Below are 22,034 nucleotides of genomic sequence, written 5' to 3'. Positions count from 1 at the left end.
CCTTGGGATGGGTATATTTCGGGAGCGTATGGTCCACATCCTGAAGAGAGGCTCTGTCTCTATGCCGTCCGCATCTTGACATTTGGGAATAGATAATTTGATCAAGGAATAGAAACCGCTTCCAGTTTCCAAATTTGTTTTCCGCTCCTTTCCTGGTACGCTCCCTTCCTCTGCTCTGCGACAACTTGTCTCATGGCTTCCCAATAAGGATGTGGGAGAACAGGTGACGTCACCGTGCTAGGGCAAGACCCCGGACAGTAAACATCACTCAGAAACGGTAGCCCAGCTTCATTACCACATTTCGATTTCTACCAAAAGCAGTCTCTGCGCTACAACCACACCTTGGAAAGTTCGTTTACCTACAAAAATGGTAGCATCTTGATGATCATATCCACCCCATAATATTGTCTTGACACCCAAGCCTTTCGCCTCTTCTTCCTCACTCAGCGCCGCGCTCGTGTGCACTAATCCTCATCACTCTCTACTTACCTTAACCGGAAAAGGCCATCTCTTGCTCGAGGCCATCAACTATGGGCGGTGCCATCTTCTTTCCCACGGGCTTCGTGGCCGTCATATTGAGCCTCGTCAGCGGCTACGCCCTGACTCAGTCCCTCACCTCGATCGCAAACATCAAAAAGTACGAAGAAAAGGCAGAGAAGGCGGCGGAGTGGAGCGGTACTGCTGAGAAGCGACTCTGGGACACGCGGTACACCATTGGAACTGGTTTCGTCTCTGTGAGTAGTTGATTTTTATCCTATGTGAATGGAGAGTAGACGTAAGAGATGCTAACGAAACCCCTTTGGGGAGAAAATTGAAGTGTCTGGTGTCCCTCTCCACGGCGGTGGCGTACTGTATCTTTGTCCCAGGCGGCAGCGGTGTGCTGGCTGCTCCCTGGCGGACCCTCTGGCCGGCCCTGCTGGGTGTTGTCCTCCGCTTTGGGTCGGCCAAGTACATGCAGGATTTCTGGGCGACGAAGGCCAAGATGCCGATGCTGGACCAGTACAATGCTGCCATCTCCCAAAGCATGGACGTCATTGGCTTTCTGGATGTGCTCTCGGTGGGATGGGGGATTATGGCGGTGTTGAAGTTGCTGAGGCTATGAGTTGTGAGAGCTAGAGGAATCACGGATTATAGGGACCCTTTGCTCTTCTCCCAGAGAGAAGTTCTGCTTCTCCGTCCTTCCTCACGAGATAGATGTCCTCGTGGCGAACACCAAAGCGGTTCTCGAGATAGATCCCAGGCTCGTTGGTGAATGTCATACCAGCCTGGAGACGGACATCAGAGTTCCACTTGTTGAGGTACGGAGACTCATGGGCTATGTTCATATCAGTACTGATCATCATAGAAAGATGTGTGTAGCCGAAGAGAAAATACGAAAGAAAAAAGTCTGACCTTTGATTCCTATACCATGTCCTAGTCGGTGCGTGAATCCATCTCCATAGCCAGCATCCTCGATGACCGTCCTCGCTGCAATGTCGACACTGGCAGCTGTAGCGTTGGGCATGAAGGCATGCGCTGCTGCGGTCTGGGCATCCAGGACGATATCCCACACGCGCAGCTTCTCAGCATGTAGAGCTGGGTCCGATGGTGTCCATCCAGCACCTCCCAGGTCTGTCCCAAAGCCGAGCAGGCCCTTCAGCATCAACAGGATGTCTCCTCCACCTTGGCACGCATGCCGATGCTCAGGCGGATCAATGAAGAAACTCCGACAGATATCCGAGGAGTAGCCCAGGTAGTGCGCACCTACATCGATCACGACCATGCTCTCATGCGTCAGCTTCTTCCACCCGGTCACGAACCCGCCGTGAGGCAGCGCGCCGTGTTCCTCAAACAACACAATGTTGAAGAACAGGCCGAAGCCGACCGACAGCAGCGCACTGTTCAAGATGTCCGTCAACTCGTTCTCCGTCAGCCCTGGGACGAGGCAGGGCCGCATTGCCCGCACGGCCTCGACAGTGCCCGTGTTCACGGCGCGCAGCAGCTCTACCTCTGCAGGGCTCTTCTGCTGACGTACGAGCTCCACCGCCGGGCTGAGCCCTACCGTCTTGAATCCGGCACCCTCGAGCCCTCTGACGATGTAGTCGCGCATTTCCTCGTCCATCATGAGCGTGGGCTGGTGGCCTAGGTCTTGGAACAGGGGCGACTCGAGGAGCGTGGTGTAGGGGTTCCAGTGTTCCTCCCAGACCACAATGTCCAGCTCGGGGTCGCGGCTGGGGATTCCGAGCATGCGCACGCGACCTTCTTCAAAGTGTGGTGAGAGGAAGGCTGTTTTGGCCTTGATGGCGTCTGTCGTGGCATTGCTTGGTGTGCTGGGCGTGACGATCATCAAAAATGGGCGCTCTTCTGGCTCCCACGGCTCCCAGTCAGTTTGTGAAATATTGCCGTAGTATCTTTTGAAGGGGGGAGTAGTTAGCTTTCCATTCCTAAGGCTTCATTTGAATGCGGCGGAGGAATTTTTTTCTTTCCCCCGTGAGCTCATGCTTACTGAAAGGTGTAGCCTGGCTCGAGTACAAATGCATCCACGCCTGAAGCTGCGAGGGCCTGTGCTAGACGATCGCGGCGCTCAATGAACTCGGGTGCCGTGATGGGCCTGGCAGCGTCGAGAAAGGACAGGTCTTGGTGGAGATTCTTTATGGCGCAATTCTGCACTCTTTCGACTGCTGATGGGCTGGAATACTGTAGCACTGGAGGGAGGAGACTCTCTGGGATAGTGAGCAAGGCGAGCAGACACACCGTGAACATTGCGCCGGCCAGGCCAAGGATGTGGTGAGGCCAGGGGCCATGTCGATGTCGGCTCTTGGTCGTTGTCCTTGTGTGCTTCTCCATGTTGCTCACCACTCTTTTTGTAGTTCAAGGATTGAGGAGGGTGAAGGTGTAGAGGTTCTGGACTTGGGAACTGATGGACGGGGTCGCTTCCCCGCGATACCTTGCCATGCAACGTGGGGCTTGATCCTGGGAATGGCCGGGAAATAGATAACAGCTCCTGAGACGCATTCCACAGGCAAGCCATCAGAGAGAGGCTTTTCAATTTGAATTATGTATTTCTTCTTTCTCTCTCTCTCTCTCTCTCTTTCTTTCCATTATTTTCTTTATATATACGACCATACATTTACTTTATCCACTGGGGTATGAAAGTGGAGACCCATACGACGAATATTCAGTCATATCCGACAACGTCCCTAGCAGATCTCGGTTTCCTCTCCCATGTAAGCAACGCACAGAGGAAAGTCACAGCACAGAAACAAAGCATGACCGAGAACTGCTCCTGGTAGCCCTCATCGTATACCTGCCGGACTGCCTGACGCGTCGACTCGGGGAGCTGGTTGATATACGCCACAGAATTAGAGACCTGTGCTAATTGTTCCGCATCGAGGATGAGAGCGAGCCGTGGTGAGGTGTAGTTATTCAGCACCGTGGCACTGTTGAACGAGTTAGAAATAAATAAATAAAAAAGCATTGGACGAACGAGTGTCTTCCAAAATCATTACAACAAAGCTCTTGAGGACTTACCTGATCGCCAGCCCAATCGTCCCACCAAGCACACGGATCTGCGTGACAGCCGCCATCCCGACAGCCATATTCTCCCTGCTCACGACCAGCGGCACAAAGATGACCAGCGTCACCAGCGTCATGCCGAAACTGAACCCCATAATCGCCTCATACCCGTAAAGCGCCACGTCACCCCCCAGCCCGGAGCTCGCAAGGCCCACGCCGAGAAGCTGTAGTGCCGCGCCCGTCACCACGAGGTAGAACGGCGGCAGGAACATCTTGCTTACCAAAACCCCGCTCACAGCGGTCGCGACAGGCGACAAAAGCAGGAGCGGCAGAAGGCGGATGCCCGCCTCGAATGCGCTGACGCCATTCACGGCCTGGTACCGCTGCGGCAAATTGATCAGCACCGTCATGAATGGTGGGCCGGTGAACAGGCCTGCAAGGACCAGCCCGATGAAGAGACGGTTCTTCATGAGGTGCAGCGGGAACACGGGCTCAGACACGACGTGGTCGCGTCCGACATGCGCCTCCCACCCGACGAAGGCGAGTAGGGACATGACACCGACGACGATGGAGGCGATGATTGGGGCGCTGGACCAGGCGTAGCGCGTGCCGGCCTCCTCGAAGCCGAAGGCGATGAGGATCGAGGCGGCGAGGAGGAGGAACGCGCCTAGGAGGTCGAGGCGCGCGAGGGAGGCACGGGTGAACTTGTGACGGAGGCGGACGGCTGCTGCTGGGGTTCCCTGATGAGGGAAGTGCGTGGGCATGATGAATGCCACGAGGGCTGTTGCTATAGCACCTGCTGGTGCACTTTGGATGGGCAGAGAAAGAAAAAAAAGTCAGCAAAAGGTGTACAGGTGTGTGGGTGTTGGAGGGAACGGACTTGAGTAGGAAAACCCAGCGCCAGGACGAGCCGTCGTTGATCACCCCGCCGAGGATGGGGCCAAGTACAGAGGAGAAGACCTGCACTAGAGAGACGAGAGAGACATATGTGCCCCATTTCTCTTTGGGTACCATCTCCGGGTTGATTACTGTTACCATGGCGTATATTCCAGCACCACCGATGCCCTGAAAGGCACGAAAGATGATCCTGTACTTGGTCAGCATGTCGGAGCAGTCAAAACCGATATCTATTTGGGCAGGCAAACTACGCACAGCTCGAGCATATTCGAGACAGAGCCGCATACGATGGAAAAGATAGTAAAGAAGCCCAGGCCGATCAGCAGCATGAGCTTCCTCCCGAGGATGTCACTGAACTTGGCGTAGATGACAAGGAAGCCGGTATAGGTCAGCAGGTACGAGACGACGACCCAGTCTCGCTGATCAAATCCGCCCAAGGCATTTGTTATGGAGACAAGAGAGGTGCTGACGATCGTAGTCTCTAGACCCGAGAGAAGCAGAGACAGGCACAGACTGGACAGATATGAGTATAAGTGGTACACAACAGGGAACAGACGGCAACAGAGGCTCACGGACGCGAATGTTAGGAGATAGAGCCTCCATCCTGTCAGATACACCCGTGGAGCTTCACCACCAGCGACCACAGCAGCATTTGCAAGAGCATCGTCCTCGATGTCCATAGACCCTGGTACAGCAGCAGGAGTGGCGAGTAAGTCAGCATTAGTCCCTGCTGCTATGATGTCGGCGGATCTCGGTTTTGCTGTGGTGGTGTCTGAAGTGTCCGGTATGGACTGGACTGCTCCTGAGGACGCCAGCCCGTTGACCTTCCCATTGGATGCCATAGAAGTGGTTTGTGGTATCGATGGATGACTGTGACTCGCCCGCCCTGGAGGTATTACCATTGACTAAGTTGGTGGTGAGGAGTGACGGAGAAGGGATTGCTAAACTTTTCATGCAGCAGCATACTTGGAGATTTCTGTGGCATTATGGGAAGATTGTGTTGAGAACAGCTGTGCCACGTGCCAAAGAAGACAGGCTGTCCAGAGACATTGTTGTTGGAGGGTGAAAGGGATTCAGACCCTGGGTCAGATAAGAAGAGTACTTCTCGCCCGGGTGCAGCAAGCCAGAATTGAGCAGGGCTCGAGCCTACATGAGCGTGGATCTGAGTTTTCCAGGATGGATAGCAGATATCTTTGAAGTTGTAAAACCTAACTACGAGAATTTGAGAGGGACTTGTAGGGGATACATCGTTCGTCATAGAAAGCTTCAGATCAAACACTACAAAGGGGGTGTTACTGGCGTGTAGGAACCACGGCACACTGGAAGTACTCACTATAGCACAGGCTTGTTCAGTCAAAGTGTTGGCTGTTGATGGGCTTAGTCAGAAGTTTAAGCGGAAGGTCCTTGATCTACAAGGGCCGGCCCTGCTGGAATTTGTCAGGATTGCCCACTATCGGATTTTAGCATCACCTTCCACTCCAAATCCGACACCTCGGCTGGTCCTGAACCAGGCGCTCCGGCCGGGACATACTGCCAGTGACTCGAGTTTCCGCAACGGCACGTTCATTGCTTGCGTGACACGGATGTATCCTGTTTAACACAGATGTCCATATCCGAAGGACCTGATTATATATCCACAACTGTGGCCAGACAATCAGTGTGAGAAGCGGAGATTGCTCAGACATTTACTCTAGACAATAACATGAATAAGTATAAATATGAATCGTCAGTCGTGCAGACAAAAATGCTGAATGAGCAAGATTGTGTAGTCATATTCCTCAGCTACGACAAAATCTATTACATTAACAAACGAGGCTGTATTGGCATCTTACATTACTTTCACTTACCTATCACCCTCCTAGAAAAAGGTTCTATCATCATGTCTCTCTCAGGCAAGGTCGCCATCATCACAGGTGGCAGCAAGGGAATCGGCAAGGCCATTGCTCAACGGCTGGCTAGCGATGGGGCCTTTGTTGTGATCAACTTCTCCAGCGATGCACCCGCAGCAGAGCAGACGGTAAAGGAGATAGGTGCAGACAAGGCCTACTCTGTGCAGGCCGACGTCGGGTCCGTGGACGGGGTTGACAAGCTCGTGAAAGCCACCGTCGACAAGTTTGGCAAGGTCGACGTTGTGGTTCCCAATGCCGGCATCATGTGGATGAAGACCGTTGCGTCCGCCTCGGAGGCCGACTTTGACAGGATGTTCGCGCTGAACGTCAAGGGTCCTTACTTTCTAGCTCAGGTTCGTATTGTGACATAACATTGCCAATTCCTTGGCTATCCGTTCACAGAATGAGGGCCGCTGCTGACTCGCACATATAGAAAGCTGTTCCTCATATGGGACCTGGCGGTCGGATCATTTTCGTCAGTACTGGCATCAACAGGGCGACGACCGTGATGCCGCCGTACACCCTCTACGCCGCCACAAAAGGCGCCATTGACCAAATGACCCGCACCATGGCCAAAGACCTGGCTAGCAAGGGGATCAACGTGAATGCCATCGCACCTGGGCCCACGGAGACAGAACTGTTCATGAACGGGAAGAGCGAGGCGCTGGTGGAGGGCATCAAGAAAAGCAGTCCCTTCAATCGGCTTGGTCAACCTGGAGATATCGCCAATGCGGTCGCGTTCTTGTGTGGCCAGGACAGTAACTGGGTCGCTGGACAGGTTCTCCATACGAACGGCGGGGCATTTGTCTAGATCGGGAAGAAAATAGGAAAGGGAGAGGGAAAAAAAGAAGGAAAAATCTAGAAAACATTAGGTGTTGTTGATATAATTTGACCCAAGTATCAGCCCTACCCGCTTTTGCTGCCTTAAGTGAGGATCGAAATACATTCCCATGCAAAGAGCCCAAGGCATCGAGCCCCACTCACGCAGGTCGCAAATCATCAGAATGATGCAGCTCCACACATGACAATTGCATGCATATGTACATAGTGTGGGTTAGCGGTGCCAATCGGGTGCGACGGCGTTGTGAAGGACCAAGGGAAAGAAGGGGAGGCGCAGGACATTCAGGGAGATCTCCAGCGGGCAAGGGCTTTCTCTCTCTCTTTTCCGAGGGTTGGAAACAGTACCCAACCACTACCTACCCTCGTCTCCAGGTCGAGGTCCTCTGCAATTTGCAAGCCGTGTGCGCCTCCGGCCGGCCCCTTTATCAAATCTCCTATTCTCCCCTGTCTATGGACAGTAGACCTGTCCCCCGGACCCCATTTGGATCAACTCAGTCTAATTTTAGAGATCGTTTGCTCACTCGCTGTATTTGTGTGTACAGTCCGTCTCCAATTGGGGCGCTGGTCGCACGTTGTGAACGGGCATTGCGGCACCTGGGCAGTGAGTGACCCTTCGGATCTGGAGCTTCTTGAAGAGAGACAGACGGGTGGGGAAAAAGAAAGTGACACCAATACCTAGTGGATTGAGGAGAGCGAGAGGAATACTACAGTAAACAGACTTCTTTTAAAATTGGTGTTAAGCTTCAAAGGGAGTCAACTATCATAATTCATCAAGTGTGGTCCAGTGGTTACTACTACTATAGCAAGCACGGTAACACTTTCCAGGGGCTCTCCTTTTCAGCCCCGCTGTGGCACTAAGCAGCTGGGGCCTCCTCACTGGAGCCTCCCTGCTGGAGCCGTTGCAGCGTAGACCCCACATCTTGACCTTTTGGAGCCTGGGCCTGGACCAGATTTCCGGTTTGGGTGGCCTGGTTCACTGGCGGTGCCCTCCCGTGCCTCCTTCGCCCCTGGCAGCTGGCCAGTGGCCAAGTGCTGATCCGTCTTACCAAGCAGAGACCACCAAGGCAGCCTGACACAAGGACCTGACCTCACCTCACCGCAGCCTGCTGGGGTCCTTGTCTTGTGCCACTGCTGTACAGCCACCAGCCATCAGCCATCCCGACCCTTTCACCAGACCATCACCACCTTCTCCAACTCCAACTCTCCCATCGACGCGTAACGTCCTTGCTTTTCTCAGCATTCTTTCCTTTTCTCTCAGCAAATCAGTCAAGCCTGCCAAGGTTTTTATTCCCAGGAGAACAAGGCCATCCATTCTACCATCCCTCAATTCCGTGGGCATTGACATCACTTTCTGGTGACGACCTCAGCTCATCTGTGCTTATCTTTGCCCATCCATCTCCTATCGCCGCCTTCCCCCCCTTTCCTGCTTCTGGTCGTTCACTGGTGTCGCCAGCTGCATATCCCACGACCACCCCTCCCACAGCAGCTGTCGCATCACTGGACTTCCTCTCCCAGGCTCTTCAGAATAACTCTCATCCACCATGTCTTCGTGGAAAATCACCGAGAGTAAGTCGGAGTTTGGTGCAACACACAGCAGCAGCACACCTGGTTGCCTCCTGCGCAGCACAACCCCTCCTCAGCAGACAACTTGTCACTGGCTCTTCTCATGTGTCTGCTTTACCAGTTGTCGCATGCACAGGACTGTATTGCTAACCTTGCTTTCACCCTCTCCAGAGTTGAAGAAGACGCATCTCAGCAGTCCCCTCAGCAGCTTCGGGCGTTCGCCATCCCAATCGACCATCACCGACAAGGATGCAAAGGCACAACCTCAGAGCGGCCCTAGTGGCACTGCCCCATCACCAACCCCTCCTGACAACAACATTGGTACGATCATCCTACATATACAATATCCTGTGCTTGAGGGTCAGCTCCATGTACTGACTCAGACCAGCCTCTTCGGAAGCCCTGACACAGACACCTGTTGAATTTGCCCCCAAGCCTGGCATCCTCGTCGTCACTCTCCACGAGGGTAGGGGTTTTGCCTTGCCCGAACCGCACAAGAACATCTTCAGTAGTCACAGCACCTCTGCATCACAAGGGGGTGGGGCGAGCATCGCTGGCTCTGTACGAACTGCCCCGAATGGCCACAGGCCTAATACCTCTGGTGGCTTCGGCAATGTGCCCACCAACCATGGACGCGTGTCTGGCAAGTATATGCCCTATGCCCTGCTTGACTTCGACAAGGTGCAGGTCTTTGTCAACTCTGTTGAGGGCAACCCCGAGAATCCACTGTGGGCTGGCTCCAATACCCAGTACAAGTTCGATGTGTCGCGAGTGACGGATGTCACTGTCCACCTCTACATCCGAAATCCGACAGCGCCCCCAAGCGTCGGCCGCGCCAACGACATCTTCCTTGGCGTTGTCCAGATCAAGCCCCGTTTCGAAGAGAAGCACCAGTTTGTCGAGGATCCTAAGGCGAACAAGAAGGATCGGGAGAAGGCAGCGACCGAGTTTGCCGAGAAGGAGAAGGCGTTGGGCCACAGTGGCGTTCAGTGGGTTCCCGTCGGTTATGGACAGGGCGAGCTCAAGATCGGCATCGAGTATGTGGAGAACAGGGCCGGCAAGCTCACTATTGACGATTTCGACCTCCTCACGGTGGTCGGCAAGGGCAGCTTCGGCAAGGTCATCCAGGTCCGCAAGAAAGATACGAGTCGTATCTACGCGCTCAAGACGATTCGCAAGGCCCACATCATCTCCCGATCCGAAGTCACCCACACCCTCGCCGAGCGATCCGTCCTCGCGCAGATCAACAATCCGTTCATCGTCCCCCTCAAGTTCACCTTCCAGTCGCCCGAGAAGCTATATTTTGTACTGGCCTTCGTCAACGGTGGCGAGCTGTTCCATCACCTACAGAAGGAGCAGCGGTTCGATGTCAATCGGTCCCGATTCTACACCGCAGAGCTGTTGTGCGCTCTCGAGTGCCTGCACGGGTTCAACGTCATCTACCGAGACCTGAAGCCCGAGAACATTCTGCTGGATTATCAGGGCCACATCGCACTGTGTGACTTTGGCCTCTGCAAGCTGGACATGAAGGACGAGGATCGGACCAACACCTTCTGTGGTACTCCCGAGTATCTAGCCCCCGAGCTCCTCATGGGTCAGGGTTACAACAAGACCGTGGACTGGTGGACGCTGGGTGTCTTGCTCTACGAAATGTTGACGGGGCTTCCCCCCTTCTACGATGAGAACACAAACGAGATGTACCGCAAGATTTTGGGCGAACCACTGCACTTCCCTAGCCACGACATTGTGCCGCCCGCGGCCAAGGATCTCTTGACCAAGCTGCTGAACCGCGACCCGGCGCAACGCCTGGGTGCAAACGGCTCGGCCGAGATCAAGGCACACCCCTTCTTCCATGCGATCGACTGGCGTAAGTTGCTGCAACGCAAGTATGAGCCCACCTTCAAGCCCAATGTGGTAAGTACAATCACCCGCGATCCCGTTGCGACCCAGGAGTCCATGTGTATACTAAAACATCATCTCCTCAGGCTGGTGCCATGGACACGGACAATTTCGATCCAGAGTTCACCCGGGAGGCGCCTCAGGATTCATACGTGGGAGGTGTTCCCCTTTCGGAGACGATGCAGAACCAGTTCCAGGGCTTCAGCTACAATCGCCCGATCGCCGGCCTCGCGGACGGTGGTGGCAGTGTCAAGGACCCTTCATTCATTGGCAGTGTCACAGGCCGATAAGAGCGAGATGAAGAGATGCCCCAAGATTCGGAATCACGAGAGAAAGCAGGTTTGGATGATGGATTTTGCATTTGTACAACTATGAGGGCGCATGACAGCAGCATGCAGGCACAGATGTCATATTGCAATTGACAGGGCATATACTGGATGGGATGAGTCGAGGAAGCCCTCATGTCACAATCAATCCTTTACGGGGGAATGAGGAGAAGGGCCTGCTTTGATCACAGCCTCCTTCCTTTGTTGTCCCGTTTCCCGCTGCACATCTTGGGTTGAGCATCACCCTTTCCACACCCTCACATACTGGAGTTTGGTCTGATTTTTACACTCTTCCACTGGCACAGATCTGCAGATGGTGTGATTTGTCATTTCATTACTAGGGATGCTCAATTTTGCAGATCTTGGTGGTCTGCAAACTTCGAGCTTTCTGAAAGTTGTCTGGCACAGTGGAGAGATTCAGGGAAGGAAAAAGTCTGGTAGAGGAGATGCTTGATCACCCATGGACATTGCAGTGAAGCAGTCCTTAGAGGAGACGGTAGGCAGATAAACAACAATACACATCGGGTATCTTCAAAATTTATAAAATGGCGCCCCAGAGTTGCTGGTCACGCTACCACATCTCTCCTTATCCAGATCTTCCTGGATCAGGCCACTCCTTGCCTGGAATTCAGATGATGACATGACGGAAGGCGGCATTTCAGAATCATTTGTCCAGGTATAGGCCACCCGTGGTTGCTTGAGTGACAATGCCCTCTGAGTGAATCTGTAAACACCCAACATGTAAAAATGCAAGAATGCAATGCTTTGCAAACCTTATGCATTGCAGTATGATCTGTCAGAGGCATGTGGGGCATGTCTAGGCTCTGACTGGCTGCATGGTGACGCAGATGTCTAATGAAACAGTACTGAGGAGAGGTGTGTTACTCTGGTTCTGCCTGATAGGCCTTCACAATCTGTTGAGCTTCGAAAGGCCTCCATTCTATCGACCTGAGGTGTGGATTGAAGTTGAGCCTTATTCCATCAATTATTCTCGACTTGAACATCTGATGCATAAACCACTACATCAAAGTGAATAGGGTGAGTGCGTCCGTCTGTGCTCTACACAGTAAAATGCACAGTAAAATGCTGTCAAGGATGCAGCTGCTCTTGCACGTTGTGCCCCTCTTTTCTGGGAGCTATGTGACACCACTGCGGGGCAGCTGTCATGGTGCTGGCTCTGCTGTGGTGGGAAGGCATGGAATGGGAGGGGACCCCGCTTCCAACTTGTTGGTTACGCTGATACGGATGCTGCGGATTTTCAACAACCTCTCCTCTAGACATAAGAGCGGATCACCTAACATCACAGTTCACTTATTGGACAATCAACTCCTCTTCTGTGTCAATTGTGTCAAGCCACTGGCCCTCCTTCTTGAAGGTATGTTTCCAAGACGGCCCGCCCTTCCTATTATCTGCCGACTCGATAGCTCCTAGACCAGTCACCCAACCACAGCTGCCCTTCATCCCTCAAAGTCACCCGATTCCTGAGGACGGCTGTCGATCTATTTTATCCCTCGTTGCACATCTCTGACATTGTCAATCAATCCACACAGAACCATCAGTCGATTGCCTCTCCAGACTCACCACTAGCCAACAATGCCTCAAGCCAGCAGCCTCCCTGCCTGGAGCGAGCTCCAGCAGCACCGCGACACCGTGGGCAAGAGCTTCGTCCTCAAGGAAGCCTTCGCGTCCGACCCCAAACGCTTCGAAAAGTACACACGGACCTTCACCCTGCCGGCATCTGTCTCGTCGTCCGGCCAGCCCACCGAGATTCTCTTTGACTTCTCCAAGAACTTCCTTACCGATGACACTCTTGACCTGCTCGTCAAGCTGGCGGAGCAGGCTGGTGTCGAGAAGAAGCGCGAGGCCATGTTCGTTGGTGACAAGATCAACTTCACCGAGGACCGTGCTGTCTACCATGCTGCCCTGCGAAATGTTGGACTCGAGGGTAAGCCCTGGGATATGAAGGTTGATGGTGTCGACGTCATGGGTACCCAGGGTGGCGTGAACGAGGTGCTGGCGCACATGAAGGAGTTCAGCGCCCAGGTCCGCAGCGGCGAATGGAAGGGTTTCACGGGCAAGAAGTTGACCACCATCATCAACGTTGGTATCGGTGGTTCTGACTTGTGAGCGCATTATCCATGGTTTCCCCTACCCGTCGTAGGGTGACAATTCTGCACAGGCTGCGGAGGGACTGACAGCCATGAATTAGGGGCCCAGTCATGGTCACTGAGGCACTCAAGCACTATGGTGCCAAGGACACGACCCTTCACTTCGTCTCCAACATTGACGGCACCCACATGGCAGAGGCCCTTGCCAACTCCGACCCGGAGACCACCCTCTTCCTCATCGCATCCAAGACCTTCACCACAGCTGAGACCACTACGAACGCCAACACGGCTAAGACATGGTTCCTCGAGAAGACCGGCGGCAAGGGAGAGATCGCGAAGCACTTTGTGGCCCTTTCCACCAACGAACCCGAGGTCACAAAGTTCGGCATCGACTCCAAGAACATGTTCGGTTTCGAGAGCTGGGTCGGCGGCCGCTACTCGGTCTGGAGCGCCATTGGCCTGTCCGTCTCGCTGTACATCGGATACGAGAACTTTGAGAAGCTCCTGGCTGGCGCACACGAGATGGACAAGCACTTCCGTACCGCGGCGCTGAAGGAGAACATCCCCGCCATTGGCGGTCTGCTGAGCGTGTGGTATAGCGACTTCTACAGCGCGCAGACGCACCTAGTCGCTCCGTAAGTCAAGCCATACCCTTGGAATTGGTGTTGATATGGTGTGCTGACAGAACAACAACAAATGCAGCTTTGACCAATACCTGCACCGCTTCCCTGCCTACCTGCAGCAACTGTCCATGGAGTCCAACGGCAAGACCATCACCTCGGACGGCTCCCCTGCCAAGTACACAACCGGCCCCATCCTCTTCGGCGAGCCATGCACCAATGCCCAGCACTCCTTCTTCCAGCTCGTCCACCAGGGTACCAAGTTGATCCCGACAGACTTTATTCTGGCAGCCAAGTCACACAACCCCATCTCCGACAACCTGCACCAGAAGATGCTTGCCTCTAACTACCTGGCCCAGGCAGAGGCCCTGATGGTCGGCAAGACGGCTGAGCAGGTCAAGGCTGAAGGCACTCCCGAGAACCTAGTGCCTCACAAAGTCTTCTTGGGTAACCGTCCCACCACCAGCATCCTGGTCGGCGGACACATCGGCCCTGCTGAGCTGGGTGCGCTGATTGTCTACTACGAGCACCTGACCTTCACTGAGGGCGCGGTCTGGGACATCAACTCTTTTGACCAGTGGGGTGTTGAGCTGGGCAAGGTCCTGGCCAAGAAGATCCTCAAGGAGCTGGATGAGTCCAGTGATGGCTCTGGCCACGATGCATCCACCGGTGGTCTCATCGGCGCATTCAAGAAGTACTCCAGCCTGTGAGCAGCAGCTTGTACAAAGCAGCCATGACTGCTTCGAAATACCTATGAATGAGAGAGCGTTCGTTCAGTAATGAAAATATGAATTTATACACACATCAGAATCGAATCGGGCCGTCCATAGACCAGTCCCACGTGTGACTCATCTAGGAGACGTCTGCATCTTTGAAGTGAACGTCACCCCCTTGAACGGTTTTTTTTTTTCTTTTCTTTTTTTTTTTTTGTTTTTTTTTTGGTCCTTCCCCATCATATCATCTCCTTTTTCTCGACTTACATCGATCTTGTACGGTGGTGGATCCGCAAATAAGTCTTCAAAAGTCAGATCAGCCCAAGCCGCCCTGCCACCAGACCGAAGTCCGCTGTCCTAGCCCACTCAGAGCAAGTTGGCCTCCGAGCCAGAACATCCTCCGATCTTGTTGACGGTATAACTAGTCACAGCATCGCCATACTCGGTGACGTAGCCCTCGTGAATGAGCAAAGCGTCCTCCGATGCGCCTTTGTTACAAGACTCGTCACCGCTGTCGCAGTAATATCAGGTTCGAGACAACGAGGGAACAGGCACTATTATTCTGACGGGGAAAATACTGGTTACTCTGGTATTAGCATTAAAAAAGGGACTGGGGCCATGCCGGGAAGAGTCAAAGACCAGAGAGGTACTCACACTGACGTCGCTTGCGTTTCCGCGGTCCCAGGAATTCACCTTTGACGAAGGAAAGGTCGCCCATGAGCACGGCAGCGGCAACTATATTGTACTCCTGTCAGTCAAGGGCCAGGAGGCGCCTCTAAAACAACACAAACGAAACCAAGGGAGTGGGGGGGGGGGGGGGTCGACTCACGAACATTCTCAACAGAAGACGCGTATGCGGGTGTCGAAGTGAAGCCGGTCTCGGACGTTCCGCTGAGGAAGTCGGCCGTCACCTGGGCGCTCTGCGCATAGCCCATGAGGACGATCTTGCTGTCTGGGCAGCAGGTCTGATAGGTCGTCACCATGTCGGTCAAATCAGAGAAACCCTCGAACTCGGAGGGAACGTATGGTTTTAGGAGAGCGGGGTCTGTTTGAGGAGCAAGGCGAGCGGTTACCTTCTGTATGCTTGAACGGGTTCTTCCATACACACACACACACACACAGAGAGAGAGAGAGAGAGAGAAGCAAGACCGCTTCATGCTGGTATTGTCAAGACAAGAAGCATGTTTTCTTCTTAGGAAACAATACTTAGAATCATAGGAATAGATTTTGAGGAACTTGGCTCTTCTTTTGAGGTTTGCTCTTACGAGACTCTCTGTCTTGTAACCGATGGGCCTTTATGTTACACATAGAGAGTAACACTTTTTAGGTGCCTAGATCAAGTACTAATTGTCATCTTCAAACGTTGTGGTGAAGTGGTTGCCCAATGTTAGATAGTTCAAGTACCTAACAACTCATTTGAGCCTCGGCATACTACAAAATATGGTGGTAGTCGACGTTCGACAACAATATATGCTACGTAATAAAGCGTGCAGCATGATGTGACCTACAGCCATATATGGCACTGAGAGATGAGCGTAGAGGCCAAGAGACTCCCTTTTGCCACTATATCAGTGTTACAGTGTGTGCTGTTTGTTGTGAACCCGTCGATGCGAAGCCGTCCAAGCGAATGGCATAAGATATTGCCTCGAAAGAATCGTGAGGCAGATTCGGCAACGGCTGTCAACGCTATATGGTCTTTATAAACTGCTGAAGTGGTCAGATCTGAGGAGGTGTTACATTGTTGTGGACTCCCAAGTTATATGACGTGCTTCTTCTTGAGAGAGGGGGGGAAAATGGTAAACCCAAAGCAGTGCGAAGCTATTCATCCGTGGGGCTATGACCTTGAAATGGTGAACTCACCTAGTATACTACGGCCTGGCCAACATCTTAGCCAAAGGCAACTCTGCGCTCAACAGATTGGTATTCGCAATCAGTTCGGGCTGCCTTCCGACGAGCCGCTCCCAAATCACGCCACCTCAACAACAACAGCAATAGGGTAAACTCTAACCTTCTCTCATGCCCCAACCTTTCCGACTCGTCTACTTCTGTAAGGTTAAAAGCATTTAGCTTGCTGTCGCCCAAGCAGAGAGGCCAATCACCCAGCCGGGAGGGGCACATGTTGGAGCTGCCCGCCGGGTATACCATAGTTTGTGTCACACCCAAGTCCCGAGCCAATGGTATAACACCGTTGGCACACAAGGGTCCTGCGGCTTCTTTTGAGAGGCTCTGCGGAAGGGGAGGCAAAGATCGGGGAATACATGTTGCATAGCAGCGTAGCCGCTGTTTGCGGTTCCAAGAAAAGGTTCTTATCAGCAAGCGCTCGTGTATGGCAGGGAAAGAAAACAAATCAAAGAAGCAAAAAAGATCGAGGCACATACACATCGGTATGCCCGTCGCCACACTTCACCACATGTCTCGTGTAAATGCTGTAGTGAAAGCTCCGTCCGTTCCGCCATTGCCGCGTTCATTTGTTGTTCTGTGCGTGTAGGCCAAAGTCAGTATTTCTTTATTCTTTTTTCCCTCTGTTGGTCCTCTTTTCTTCTACCCTTCACTTCTCCCCTTCACCGTGGTGATTACACAAAAGGCCACCTCCTTATCTGGCGGGGTCCTCCTGTAGTAAATAATGTAGGCAAGAAAACTGCGCAAAGCTTTGTCACCGTAGTAGGCAAGATAATCGAGTGATGCCCGTTCACATGACGATCCGTGCTTGTCCCAGACCTGCAGACGGCCCCACGTGTAGCGTTAGGTTTCCATCCCACTCACGCCCTCTCCTTTAGGCCAAAACGTCTCCACCTCATACGACTTGGAAGGTGGGGCCCTCCTTATATGTATAGTAATAGTAGATGCAGGTCTGCCAGACGAGTCGTTTCGAAATATACTCGCCGGATTACTGCTTGCATCTTTGGGTTGCAGGACTAGGAAAGTCGTCCCTTCGAATCAGAGAAAGTTTCGAGGAAGCATGCGCTCGCTCTCCTGTCGTGTCTGGACGTGTTGGGATTGGATATATAAGAGAGCAGCAGATTGATCGCTGTGTTATCGATTATTGTATTTCGCAATATAAGATAACGTACGCCTATCGTTTTATCTCCTGGACGACTGCGAAGCGAGATCACTATAGTCCCATCCACCTTCGCTATTGATTCTGACACACGGTCCTTCGATAATACTGGGGCCAGCTTTGAGCATCTGCTTGTTCGCTTAGGGGTAAACCCCTCTTCTCAAAAAAGAAGACCAAAACCCAAGATGGCTCCTCTGACAACCTCAACAACCACCACCACACAACCCACCTCAAACTACTCCTCTCTGCGCATACGCGAGCAGTCCGACCTCACCCACAGATATGCACTCAAAATCGGTCACGCGCTGCCCTACTCAAACGCCCTCAGACCAGTCCTCTTTGATTTTACCCAGCAGTTTTTCAAGATCAACCGTCTCGCCCTGACATACCTGCTCTTCGGCTGCAACGTCGCAGCGCTTCAGACCTTCCTGGTCACCAGGACAATCGCCATGGCGTCTGTGACTGCCTTGTACAAAGCTGCCGGATCCGTGTGGGAGTCCAAAGCGGCCCGTCGGTTGCGCAAGAAACTGGAGTTTGAATTCTTCGTGCTCATCCTGGGGTGTGGGAATGGCTTCTGCCTCATGATCTTCTGGCCGGGCTGGATGCTCGTCGGATTCGCCTACCTCATCTACCTGATGTGGTCATGGACGGGCTGAGAGCACATCATGGCAAAGTCGACTTTTGCATGATTCCTCATGCTCCCGAAAGAGCTTACCAAGAACTACCATCATTTATTCGACTGCGTCGCGATAAATACCCACCGAACGAGAGCATATCGACAAATCAGATTCACCTCGAGAAGAAAAAAGTGTTCCCGCCGTTATCTTTCCGGACGTCGCTCGTATAGTCCTTCTCTGGATCGAACTCCTGCCATAGGCTGGCAGGATATATGTGCTTATTCCGCTCATACCACCGCCGATCGACGACTTTTGTGAAGGTCGGATCATCGCCTGCGCCCTCGAGATCCTTGATATCCACCAAGTTCTTGTTGATCCCGCCCTTGGGCTTCGAGAGGACGTTGGCTGGAGGAGGTGTATCGTCGGAATCATCAATCGAGGCCCTCTCCTGGGGAGGGGGCTCGGTGCTGTAGTTGAACAGCCGGACGTTTTTTGGGCCAACAGACTTGTTCATGATGAAGAAATAGAACTCGTATTGCTAGATTAGACACGTCAAGTCAGCAGCTAGACACACATATATATACGTACAACCAATCAATCTACTTTGTCATCACACCCACACAAACATACTAGAAGGCGCAACTTACATGTGGTATGATCATCGTCCCTCTCACCAGTAACAGGTCGTCAACGCCCACGCGCGCCCATTCCTTCCTCACGTTGGTGTTCCTCTCGCTGCCGATGCCCAGCTGGGCGCCCACCTTGCGACTCTTGTCAAGAAACACCCACACGAACTCGCCCTTGCGCACGCGAACCGTCCCGCCAGGCGTGTTGGTCCCGTCGTAGAAGACAAAGGGGATCGCGATCTCGGTGTTCTTGACCGCCTCCTGCAGTACGAGGAACTCTTTCCGCAGCGCCTCCCGCTCCGCAGCCTCACGCCGCAGCGCCGCCTTTGTCAGCGCGCGCGGTACGATGCCCACGGAGGCATTGGCTGTGATCTTGGCAGGTTTCTTTTTGCCGCTGGCATCGCTGTCGGCGCTGGGGTCTGCGCTGTCCTCGCGTGCCTCCTTGTCCGCTTCCTTGTCCTTCTCTTTCTCCTTCTCCGTCTCCTTCATCTCTTCCTCCTCTTCCTCGCCGTCATCTCCAAACGAAACCAGCGCCCTCTTTCCGGCCTTGCCCTTCTTTGCCCTTTTCACAGCTCGCTGCTGCTGTTTCTGCTGCTTCTCTCCGCCATCGCTCGCGTTCGGCGTCCCGCTACGTGAGCGTCCCGCAGGTGTGTTGGTGCCTGACGAGCGCAAGGCTTCTCGAGCCTCGCGCTCCTGCTGCTCGAGAACCTCGGCGCGCCGCTTGCGGAAGTCCGAGAGGGCGACGAGGCCAACTGTGTTGGTGGACAGGCGTTCGGAGGTGGTTAGGTTCGATGGTGCCTTGAAGCGGGACTGTTGTTGGGCAGGTGGAGTGTCGGACATATTTGTTGGTGGATTTTCCCTTTCTTTCCTTTTCTTCTTGCTGGTATGGTTTGTAGGAGATAGTGAGAGCGTCAGGAAAAGATGCGGCGGCAGGCAGCGCGAAAGGTGCATAATGTCAGGAGGGCTGCTCGGCAGGCGTTGGGGGATTCTAGTGCTAGGGTTAGGGTAGTTGACCTCTCCCTCTCTTCTCTTCCACCTCTGTGAAGAAATGATGATCTATTGGTCATCACTGACGGCTCATACAAATTTGTAGAAGGGCTGGAAGTACTTTTCTTCTCTCTATTTTCAGACTGTCTTTTATCATGTTTTCTTGGGCACTTGAGCTTGTAGTCGTGTCTTGAGGAAACCACAGAAGCTGGTAAAGATGGACTCATCGTGACCCTCACGCCAGCGACATTCGAGGATGGCCTCGGACATATTGACCGTGATGGAAACCGAGAATCCAAAAATCCAAGTCTCGCTCGGTTCTTCTTTGCTTTTCACTGATGGGCCGGCCTCTGCCTCTTCGCGTTTCCTCTTCCTCCGCCATGCCCTGCTCCAGACGTTCTCCCTCGCCCGCCCAACCCCTCTGAGCATCTCCCGGTCCCATTGCCACGAGATCAAGTCCAGCCCTCCTACAAGTGTAGATAGCGCGTCTCCCTTCGCGCCTACACCATCGCCGCTCGGGAACCTAGATATCTCTGCATCGACGATTGCCGGCAGGATCCTTCTCCACGGTGTTGCCTTGAGACCCCGACCTGCCTTCTGGCAGGGTCTCATCGGCCCAAAGCTCCACGCCAGGGCCCACCGTCTCGTCTTGTTTCCCTGCAGGAATTCCATCACTGCATAATTATTGATGCCCCTCTCGCGCACCTTCTCCACCATCACCTCCAGACTGGATACCATCCCAAACATGGATGTATACCATTGCACCCTGTCCTTGAGGACCAAGGACTCCTCCAGGATGCGGCTCACGAAGGCGACCTCCCCGCCGTCGCATACCATCTCGACTGGTGCTCCAGTGCATGCTGAGTGCGGCGGACGGGACTTTTTAGCGGCGGATTTAAGCATCTCTGCTTCTGACTGATAGAAGGGCGGGTTGGTCATGACGAAGTCAATATGGCTCAGGTTGAGCTCTTCTAGCGGGATAAGTAGGTCCTCGGGTTTTCGGGAAACGATCCTGATGCGGTCCTCGAAGCTGTTGAGGGCGACATTTTTGATGGCATGTTTGAGGTTGTCGGCATCGATGTCTGTGTGAGAAGGGGGGGGATGTGTCAGTAAGGCAATGATGCACTGGATGAGACGCAGATAGAAAGAGATCAACTGCTCACCTGTGGCGATGAAGGACCACGGCCGTTGGGCGCAGCCCAGGAGGGGATAAATGCAGCTTGCGCCTGTGCCGATGTCAAGGCCGCTCAGCTTGCCTCCAGGCTCATTATATGAGCTGGAGTCCAGGAGTTGCTTAAGCCATAGAATATAGTTGTGCCGGTTTGGAACCTGAGCCACCCAATCCGATCATCAATCAGCCTTGGCTCATCCACACGTCAAGACTGAGACTGCTCCCGACCAGTGTTCTTGTCACTCACAGGCGGACATAGCCTATCCTCAGGCACCTCGAGCTTCAGATCAAAGTCAAGCTTGAGCAGCGTCTTGGTGAGTTGCTGCACAGCTGCCGGATCAGTGAAGTCCAGCTGGTCATTGGGCTTGAGTCTATCGTCGATGTCAGCGTCGCGCGGCCGGCGGTAGCTACAATAAAGGGCCTCTTTCTCCCATCACTCACATCGCCCGGAAGTCGGCATCTTGCCGTGCAAGCTGGCGGAAGTCCGGCTCCTTCGCATACAGATTCCTGAAATAAAAGTCCCCTCTTGAAGTGGAGGACATTCTTGTTGGTGATCTGAACGTGGAGAATGGCAAAAGCTGATTGATTGTTCGACGATGCGACATTGGCACATGCATACTCGGTTCCTGGACCGGCATATCCTCCGGGACTACCCCTGCCAGCCCTGCCTAGGAAAAGCCCTGCCGTTGCCGTCAACCTCTAGAGCTTAGCGGACCTTTATTCTCCTTCAGCGCCCCCCACCGTTAGTTCAGGCCTACTGTACAGGCTAGTGACGGACACTATTCTAGCGCTTCAGTATGCCATTGCTTTTAACGCGTCTCCACCGTCGCTGGAGAGAAACTTATTCTACGAATGCAACGCCCCTCTCTCTCTTCACTTGTCTTTGCTCTTCGCCCACACCACAACAATTGGACACACATATGAGCAACGTTCACTCTCCTGTCCAATACACTCTCCAGTGGTTCCCAAGCCCCTTGTTGAACAAGGCAGGCCGGCCAACGCGAAGATCCTCCAGGTGGAGTGTAATTTCGGCCGAAAAACGTCCTTCCAAACAAAGCATGTCGCCCCCCTGGCGTGTGTCTGCGTGCATCGCCGCTATTGACGGTGATCCCTGCTGCAGCCAAGCTGATCTCCATTATCACGCCTCTCATTGGGCTGGGCTGCCCTGGCCTTGACAGCCCATATGTCAGAATGTCTGCCTCTGCGTGGAGCCGGAGCCGGAGGG

General features: G+C 53.5%; 10 protein-coding genes across 10 annotated transcripts; 5 read left to right on the top strand and 5 right to left on the bottom strand.

Moving 5' to 3' along the window:
• Window positions 1–530: 530 nt before the first annotated feature.
• Window positions 531–1,102, top strand: M406DRAFT_254750 (uncharacterized protein; the record flags this gene model as incomplete). The annotated part of the gene is made up of 2 exons (XM_040916982.1): window positions 531–734; window positions 818–1,102. 2 exons carry the CDS (start codon window positions 531–533, stop codon window positions 1,100–1,102), a joined length of 489 nt encoding a protein of 162 aa, XP_040778207.1.
• Window positions 1,103–1,121: 19 nt separating this feature from the next.
• Window positions 1,122–2,742, bottom strand: M406DRAFT_252817 (Creatinase/aminopeptidase; the record flags this gene model as incomplete). The annotated part of the gene is made up of 4 exons (XM_040916867.1): window positions 1,122–1,315; window positions 1,393–1,575; window positions 1,663–2,390; window positions 2,486–2,742. The coding sequence occupies 4 exons, from the start codon at window positions 2,740–2,742 to the stop codon at window positions 1,122–1,124; spliced, it is 1,362 nt and encodes a 453-aa protein (XP_040778206.1).
• Window positions 2,743–3,181: 439 nt separating this feature from the next.
• On the bottom strand, window positions 3,182–5,006 carry M406DRAFT_228456 (MFS general substrate transporter; the record flags this gene model as incomplete). The annotated part of the gene is made up of 5 exons (XM_040915791.1): window positions 3,182–3,419; window positions 3,511–4,302; window positions 4,376–4,582; window positions 4,648–4,905; window positions 4,969–5,006. Coding segments are annotated over 5 exons (1,533 nt in total), but the record flags the coding sequence as incomplete, so codon positions are not given.
• Window positions 5,007–6,271: 1,265 nt separating this feature from the next.
• On the top strand, window positions 6,272–7,092 carry M406DRAFT_252001 (NAD(P)-binding protein; the record flags this gene model as incomplete). Its single annotated transcript, XM_040916804.1, has 2 exons — window positions 6,272–6,634; window positions 6,715–7,092. 2 exons carry the CDS (start codon window positions 6,272–6,274, stop codon window positions 7,090–7,092), a joined length of 741 nt encoding a protein of 246 aa, XP_040778204.1.
• A 1,231-nt stretch (window positions 7,093–8,323) lies between these two features.
• On the top strand, window positions 8,324–11,442 carry cppk1 (encodes protein serine/threonine kinase). The gene is made up of 4 exons (XM_040926379.1): window positions 8,324–8,687; window positions 8,856–9,005; window positions 9,073–10,598; window positions 10,670–11,442. Exons 1-4 carry the CDS (start codon window positions 8,663–8,665, stop codon window positions 10,871–10,873), a joined length of 1,905 nt encoding a protein of 634 aa, XP_040778203.1. The 5' UTR covers window positions 8,324–8,662; the 3' UTR covers window positions 10,874–11,442.
• Window positions 11,443–12,202: 760 nt separating this feature from the next.
• On the top strand, window positions 12,203–14,440 carry M406DRAFT_288210 (Phosphoglucose isomerase). The gene is made up of 4 exons (XM_040918779.1): window positions 12,203–12,284; window positions 12,460–13,032; window positions 13,119–13,652; window positions 13,720–14,440. The coding sequence occupies exons 2-4, from the start codon at window positions 12,503–12,505 to the stop codon at window positions 14,345–14,347; spliced, it is 1,692 nt and encodes a 563-aa protein (XP_040778202.1). The 5' UTR covers window positions 12,203–12,284; window positions 12,460–12,502; the 3' UTR covers window positions 14,348–14,440.
• A 276-nt stretch (window positions 14,441–14,716) lies between these two features.
• Window positions 14,717–15,507, bottom strand: M406DRAFT_69404 (family 5 carbohydrate esterase; the record flags this gene model as incomplete). The annotated part of the gene is made up of 3 exons (XM_040925267.1): window positions 14,717–14,838; window positions 15,005–15,085; window positions 15,180–15,507. The coding sequence occupies 3 exons, from the start codon at window positions 15,505–15,507 to the stop codon at window positions 14,717–14,719; spliced, it is 531 nt and encodes a 176-aa protein (XP_040778201.1).
• Window positions 15,508–17,797: 2,290 nt separating this feature from the next.
• M406DRAFT_20117 (uncharacterized protein) lies at window positions 17,798–18,028 on the top strand (the record flags this gene model as incomplete). The annotated part of the gene is made up of 1 exon (XM_040915454.1): window positions 17,798–18,028. A coding segment is annotated over one exon (231 nt), but the record flags the coding sequence as incomplete, so codon positions are not given.
• A 169-nt stretch (window positions 18,029–18,197) lies between these two features.
• Window positions 18,198–19,491, bottom strand: M406DRAFT_39017 (uncharacterized protein; the record flags this gene model as incomplete). Its single annotated transcript, XM_040924083.1, has 3 exons — window positions 18,198–18,563; window positions 18,673–19,223; window positions 19,284–19,491. The coding sequence occupies 3 exons, from the start codon at window positions 19,489–19,491 to the stop codon at window positions 18,198–18,200; spliced, it is 1,125 nt and encodes a 374-aa protein (XP_040778199.1).
• A 300-nt stretch (window positions 19,492–19,791) lies between these two features.
• Window positions 19,792–21,351, bottom strand: M406DRAFT_39337 (uncharacterized protein; the record flags this gene model as incomplete). The annotated part of the gene is made up of 4 exons (XM_040924099.1): window positions 19,792–20,720; window positions 20,802–20,967; window positions 21,138–21,180; window positions 21,251–21,351. 4 exons carry the CDS (start codon window positions 21,349–21,351, stop codon window positions 19,792–19,794), a joined length of 1,239 nt encoding a protein of 412 aa, XP_040778198.1.
• Between the last annotated feature and the right edge of the window lie 683 nt (window positions 21,352–22,034).

Source organism: Cryphonectria parasitica (genome assembly GCF_011745365.1).
Source record: "Cryphonectria parasitica EP155 unplaced genomic scaffold M406scaffold_3, whole genome shotgun sequence".
NCBI lineage: Eukaryota > Fungi > Ascomycota > Sordariomycetes > Diaporthales > Cryphonectriaceae > Cryphonectria > Cryphonectria parasitica.
The sequence above is the reverse complement of the archived record's forward strand: the minus strand, read 5'-3'. Positions and strand labels throughout refer to the sequence as shown.

Excerpts from the sequence above, each read along its gene's own strand:
- M406DRAFT_288210 (XM_040918779.1), top strand. The coding sequence starts at position 12,503 with ATGCCTCAAGCCAGCAGCCTCCCTGCCTGGAGCGAGCTCCAGCAGCAC. Across the intron at positions 13,033-13,118 it reads GGTATCGGTGGTTCTGACTT|GGGCCCAGTCATGGTCACTG; the intron begins GTGAGCGCATTA and ends GCCATGAATTAG. Across the intron at positions 13,653-13,719 it reads CAGACGCACCTAGTCGCTCC|CTTTGACCAATACCTGCACC; the intron begins GTAAGTCAAGCC and ends CAACAAATGCAG.
- cppk1 (XM_040926379.1), top strand. The coding sequence starts at position 8,663 with ATGTCTTCGTGGAAAATCACCGAGA. Across the intron at positions 8,688-8,855 it reads TTCGTGGAAAATCACCGAGA|AGTTGAAGAAGACGCATCTC; the intron begins GTAAGTCGGAGT and ends CACCCTCTCCAG. Across the intron at positions 10,599-10,669 it reads CCACCTTCAAGCCCAATGTG|GCTGGTGCCATGGACACGGA; the intron begins GTAAGTACAATC and ends TCATCTCCTCAG.